The sequence below is a fragment of the Salvelinus sp. IW2-2015 genome, linkage group LG8 (assembly GCF_002910315.2).
Source record: "Salvelinus sp. IW2-2015 linkage group LG8, ASM291031v2, whole genome shotgun sequence".
Classification (NCBI taxonomy): Eukaryota; Metazoa; Chordata; class Actinopteri; order Salmoniformes; family Salmonidae; genus Salvelinus; species Salvelinus sp. IW2-2015.
The window spans coordinates 4,166,895-4,173,642 of NC_036848.1; the positions used below are offsets into that span (position 1 = coordinate 4,166,895).

Below are 6,748 nucleotides of genomic sequence, written 5' to 3' on the forward strand. Positions count from 1 at the left end.
ACTGTTAGTCTACACCTGTTGTTTACCAAGCATTTCACTGTTAGTCTACACCTGTTGTTTACCAAGCATTTCACTGTTAGTCTACACCTGTTGTTACCAAGCATTTCACTGTTAGTCTACACCTGTTGTTTACGAAGCATTTCACTGTTAGTCTACACCTGTTGTTTACCAAGCATTTCACTGTTACTCTACACCTGTTGTTTACGAAGCATGTGATAAATAAAATGTTATTTGATTTGAAGGCTTATGGAATGTCAAGCTGTTTTTGAGAGGTCATACTTACATCACAGAACACAGTTTACAGAGGGAAACAGACTAAATAAATAACTCTCTATATGGAGATTCCTGATGATACCTGTTTCTAATCAACAGGTATGAGGGAATAGAAGATCTATTCCTTGTTACTCCCGATGCAGAAGCAGCTTGTCATTTGAACAGCCCCCGAAAAACCCGTGACAGAGTCATTACTTTCACCATTGTTCGGCAAAGTTTACTTCAAAAGGGCAAACCTCTGATGCAGTCTGAGTTAAGAGAGGCAGGTGATGGGGGGAGGAGGAGAGGAGGAGAGGGGGAGAGAGAGAGAGAATACTACTCCAAGATGGGAGATGGAGAGGGGGAAGGCCTTTGATCTGAGTGCACAAAAGAACAAAAGAGACGGAGGAGCACAGAAGATTGCAAAGAAGGCATGTACTCAATTCCCAATAGAAAAGAGACAGAGAGTTGTAAAGAGAGAGGGAGAGAGGGAGAGAAAGAAAGAAAGAAAGAAAGAAAGAAAGAAAGAGGGAGGGAGGGAGAGAGATAGAGACAGGAAGGAGGGGAGATAGAAAGAGACAGAGAGGAGGGGAGAGAGAAAGAGAGAGAAGGGGGGATTAGAGGGATAGAGAAAGAGAGACAGAGAGGACAGGAGAGAGAAAGAGAGACAAAGAGGGGGGTAGAGAGAAAGAGATCAAACAGGACAAGACCAGCATGTTCTAGTATTGATTCCACTCGGTGGGTTGTTTAGGGAGTTGTTTCAAGTCCTATCCTAAACCAATTAGCATCGAGCTTCTTCTAGGGAACTGGAGTCAACCACAGTGGCCGTCTCTAACATTGTTAGCATGTAGCTTACAACCAAGTCAGCCAAGCCCTTTGCTCCACATTATACATCAACTTTTAATTGGCATGTCAAGATGATGGCGTGTCATGCTAGTAGCTACAAGAGTGTACCCATTGTAAAGTATAGTCCTGTGGGTCCACGTTCTCTTGTATGTCAAAACTCTCTGGCACTAAACACTTGTCATACAGAACAGACTGCATACTGAGAAGTAACAGTATCTCAGTAACTGAAAAATCTATCTTAAAAACCTAAACATGTACTGAAAATGCAATACATTTTCATTAAGCAGCAGCAACCATTTTGAAGAAGGGCAAAGCAAGATGGTGATAGCCTAGTTGAGACAGGAAACTACTGTTCTGATCCTCCTAAATTGTCGTCATGACTCCACCCAAGTTCAAATGAGATGTTGGGGCGGCAGGTAGCATAGCGGTTAAGAGTGTTGGGCCAGTAACTGAAAGGTTGCTGGTTTGAATCCCTGGGCTGACTAGGTGCATTTTTTGAATGTGCTCTTGAGCGAGGCACTTAATCCTAATTGCTCCTGTAAATGGCTCTGGATAAGTGTGTATGATGGACAACAGTCAAGACACACATTAGAAACATTCTCACCTTGGAAGACAGCTGCGTTCTGGATGATGAGGAGTTTGAGCGGTGCGCTGACTGTCTGCAGGCCTGACTCCATATTCTGCCTGGCAGTCATCTGGTAACGTTCCTCCATCCTCCTGGAACAGCAAGTCAGGCCCTTGGGCTGGCACACCTGCAGGTCTGCACCTGGACAAGAGGAGGCAGGAGAGACATTTGTGCGTCCCAAATGGCACCCTATTATATTTACAGTGCACTATGGGCCCTGGTCAAAGGTTGCACACTATTAAGAGAATAGGGTGGCATTTGGGACGCAACCGTGGATGAAGTTGCCCAAACACACTGATCTAAGGTCAGTTGAGTGTTTCCCACTACTATTGAAAGTTACGATTCGGTGAGGGTAAGCTGATCCTAGATCTGTACCTACAGTATAGGCAAGGTCTACCCAGAGCTGCAGTTTGTTTACAAGAGATCACATTTGCGAATTGAGTCTAGCTACCATGTGAGCAGGGCAGCAAACAGCTTGCATTTCCAACTGGAGTCCAGCCTCCTCTGAGGACTACTATGTGTTTTAGCGCACCTGAAACTTTACATTGAAACTRAAAAGTTAAATTCAAATGAACCCTTTAATTACAATTAATTTAATTCCATTTCCCTGCTTGCAAATAATTGCACCAGGGCTGTAGTTCCTGTTCACAGTGAGTAAAGAWTGTGAAGATTTCCCCAACCATGAGATGGAATTAAACCCATCTTATCTCTTGACTTGCATGTAGTAAGTCATCTGACAAACATGAGAATGTGTGGAAAGACTGTGAGCTTTTGTTTTCCTTTTGAAACTTGTAAAGCTGAGTGGTGAAAGAGGTCAGACAAATCCCTTTCACAGGAACATCCTGCCTGTGTGAAATACTCAAAGACATGACAAATGGTAGGTTGATACGCTAACAGCTTTCATCATGACCACTGCTTCTGAAGGTTGTTTAGAAATAGACGTCATAATTGGATTTGCAGGGTTCTTTTGAAAGGTGGACATGTAAGTCATTGAAAGAGAAATTGAAGTGACAAGGATGTTTTCGTCGGACACTGTACACATATGCCCGGATCAAAGAAGAATTGCACCAAAGAAATTATTTTAATGTGAAAAGGTAAATAAAGATTATGGTCTGACTTGTATCAAGGCTACCCTCAAACACAACCGTTGACCTTGTTGAATAGTTTACCTTCAACTAAATCAAAGTTACAAAGAAATATAAAACAAAATACAGTGGGGAGAACAAGTATTTGATACACTGACGATTTTGCAGGTTTTCCTACTTACAAAGCATGTAGAGGTCTGTAATTTTTATCATAGGTACACTTCAACTGTGAGAGAAGGAATCTAAAACAAAAATCCAGAAAATCACATTGTATGATTTTTAAGTAATTAATTTGCATTTTATTACATGACATAAGTATTTGATACATCAGAAAAGCAGAACTGAATATTTGGTACAGAAACCTTWGTTTGCAATTACAGAGATCATACGTTTGGTCAAGACCTGTAGTTCTTGACCAGGTTTGCACACACTGCAGCAGGGATTTTGGCCCACTCCTCCATACAGACCTTCTCCAGATCCTTCAGGTTTCGGGGCTGTCGCTGGGCAATACGGACTTTCGGCTCCCTCCAAAGATTTTCTATTGGGTTCAGGTCTGGAGACTGGCTAGGCCACTCCAGGACCTTGAGATGCTTCTTACMGAGCCACTCCTTAGTTGCCCTGGCTGTGTGTTTCGGGTCGTTGTCATGCTGGAAGACCCAGCCACGACCCATCTTCAATGCTCTTACTGAGGGAAGGAGGTTGTTGGTCAAGATCTCGCGATACATGGCCCCATCCATCCTCCCCTCAATACGGTGCAGTCGTCCTGTCCCCTTTGCAGAAAAGCATCCCCAAAGAATGATGTTTCCACCTCCATGCTTCACGGTTGGGATGGTGTTCTTGGGGTTGTACTCATCTCTTATACACATCTAGATGTGTATAAGAGACAGGTTCTGGGCTGATCCCTCACATTCCTCATGATCATTGATGCCCCACGAGGTGAGATCTTGCATGGAGCCCCAGACCGAGGGTGATTGACCGTCATCTTGAATTTCTTCCATTTTCTAATAATTGVGCCAACAGTTGTTGCCTTCTCACCAAGCTGCTTGCCTATTGTCCTGTAGCCCATCCCAGCCTTGTACAGGTCTACAATTTATCCCTGATGTCCTTACACAGCTCTCTGGTCTTGGCCATTGTGGAGAGGTTGGAGTCTGTTTGATTGAGTGTGTGGACAGGTGTCTTTTATACAGGTAACGAGTTCAAACAGGTGCAGTTAATACAGGTAATGAGTGGAGAACAGGAGGGCTTCTTAAAGAAAAACTAACAGGCTGTCTCTTATACACATCTAGATGTGTATAAGAGACAGGTGAATACAGGTAATGAGTGGAGAACAGGAGGGCTTCTTAAAGAAAAACTAACAGGTCTGTGAGAGCCGGAATTCTTACTGGTTGGTAGGTGATCAAATACTTATGTCATGCAATAAAATGCAAATTAATTACTTAAAAATCATACAATGTGATTTTCTGGATTTTTGTTTTAGATTCCGTCTCTCACAGTTGAAGTGTACCTATGATAAAAAATGACAGACCTCTACATGCTTTGTAAGTAGGAAAACCTGCAAAATCGGCAGTGTATCAAATACTTGTTCTCCCCACTGTATGTGTGGGGTGCTCTGATAAACACTGTGAATCAAGAACTCACCTCCCACTGGGAAAAACTGGTTGATATGAACAAAACCTTCCATACATGTTTAGCCATGGTAGAGTGTTAGAAATTCACTTTTTGGACCTGAACACTGAAACATTCAGGAGATAGAGGTGCTCAAAGTTGACCCATTTTGCAAACCCCACCCTGCCATGAAAAACCATGCATTCATCACTGAAAAAAATACACAGTTGAGTTTGATATAATTTGAAAGCATACAAACAGGATTGTCAAACTGTTTTAGAATTTCTTATAATTTTCACATATGTTGTTGTTTACACTCTGTTACATCACCTGAGGTGTTAGTGTTGTGCCTGCTATCGGCTGAGACATGGCATGCTCTTAAATACAATTTGGGGTCATAGTTTGGCTGATATGCTGTATGTACCAAAATGTGAATAACATTTAAATGTTAATATTATATTAATCTTCAAAAGTAGTAGAGCCCACTCTGTCCAAAAATAAAAGGAGCTAGTTACCTTCGGTTGCGCAGCCTCCGCCACATTGTAATGCACTACAGGTAGAGTTACGTAAAGTGGAGCAGAAATGTGCAGACCTGACGAACAAGTAGGCATGACGCACATTCACATTCACAATCACAATCAGTATCACAATCACATTCACATTCGGAATCACATTCACATTCACAATCATATTTACATTCACAATCATTCACAATCACATTCACAATCATATTTACAATCATATTTACATTCGGAATCACATTCACAATCACACCTCTCTCACTTCCATGAAAAACCGAATAGTAACCTGCAGAGGAGGGTGAGGGCTTGTTTAACAGATCTACCTGAGAGAACTACCCAACACTGGCTGATTGATAGCACAATAAACAAACATCAGGAACTGTGGTTGACACAAGGTTGGTAGAACTGTGGTTGAGACAGGATTGGTAAAACTGTGGTTGACACAAGGTTGGTAGAACTGTGCTTGAGACAGGGTTGTAGAACTGTGGTTGAGACAGGACTTGGGTAAAACTGTGCTTGGAAACACAGTTGGTAAGAAATTGTGCTTGAGACAGGGTTTGGTAGAACTGTGCTTGAACAGGATTGGTAAGACTGTGGTTGACACAAGGTTGGTAGAACTGTGCTTGAGACAGGGTTGGTAGAACTGTGGTTGAGACATGGTTGGTAAAACTGTGGTTGACACAAGGTTGGTAGAACTGTGGTTGAGACAGGGTTGGTAAAACTGTGGTTGAGACAGGGTTGGTAGAACTGTAGTTGAGACAGGGTTGGTAAAACTGTGGTTGAGACAGGGTTGGTAGAACTGTGGTTGAGGCAGGGTTGGTAGAACTGTGGTTGAGGCAGGGCGTACTAGCAGACAGGTTTTTTATTCTGAGAAATGACACAAAATCAATGCAGAATATGATGTAAGGTAAAGGGGTTGATACCACAATCCATAGGAAAGGGTAATTGTTGCACGGTATAACAGAAATGCTTTTTTCTCCTCGATCTGTTTCAACAATAGATCTTCAGAGCTCAAATCGATATTGGATGGAGCCCAGGCAGTAATGAAAATACAAAACACATTAAGGTAACATGGAAAGGAGCTAGAATGGCCAGTAAAGCAGAGGAGACAGGCACTTWGTAATAAATAATTTTACTGAAAAAAAGACACCAATAATCTTTATTGCAATCATACATACTGTAGCTAGCTAACTCACAGGTGGGTTCAGGGCCACATCAGACTGAAAGATATAATGACTCTCCTCCCATATATCGGTCAACAAGCACCTTCAGTATGCACACTGACTGGCCTAATATCTTAAATCAATAGCTTCAAAGGAGTCCTGACAGATAAAATCAAGTTAATTTCAGACTGCAGGGACAAAATGATTAAACTGTCAATACCACCCTGGGAGAGGTAAGCGCGTGTGGAGGGGAAGAGAGACTAGAGGATTTAGCAATTATCTTCAGCAAAACAGACAGTTTCATCTGCCATTTTGCAGATGATAAATGTATTTCATTACAGAAGTTGAGAGCAGTGGGGAATAAGTCAAGGTAGTCTGCAGGGAAAATTAAAACCTAAAAATGACACATTCTAAATAAAGCCTTTCTGACAAGACAGACTGCTTGGGACCAACATCCTCCTCTTCTSCTTTACTATAGTCCTCCTCCTCCTCTGGTTCTCCACCTCTTCTCCTTTACTATAGTCCTCCTCCTCTTCTCCTTTACTATAGTCCTCCTCCTCCTCTGGTTCTCCACATCTTCTCCTATACTATAGTCCTCCTCCTCCTCTGGTCCTCCTCCTCTTCTCCTTTACTATAGTCCTCCTCCTCTGG

At 42.3% G+C, this 6,748-nt stretch overlaps 1 protein-coding gene across 1 annotated transcript in view; it reads right to left on the reverse strand.

The window, feature by feature from the left end:
- Positions 1-588: 588 nt before the first annotated feature.
- The window catches only part of gpc3 (glypican 3), a 28,382-nt gene continuing 22,222 nt past the window's right edge, over positions 589-6,748 (reverse strand). The window contains exons 2-3 of the mRNA XM_023991987.2: positions 1,703-1,864; positions 589-629 (exon numbers count right to left, since the gene is read on the reverse strand). Coding sequence (XP_023847755.1) covers positions 589-629; positions 1,703-1,864 — 203 coding nt within the window. The remainder of the gene's footprint in view (positions 630-1,702; positions 1,865-6,748) is intronic.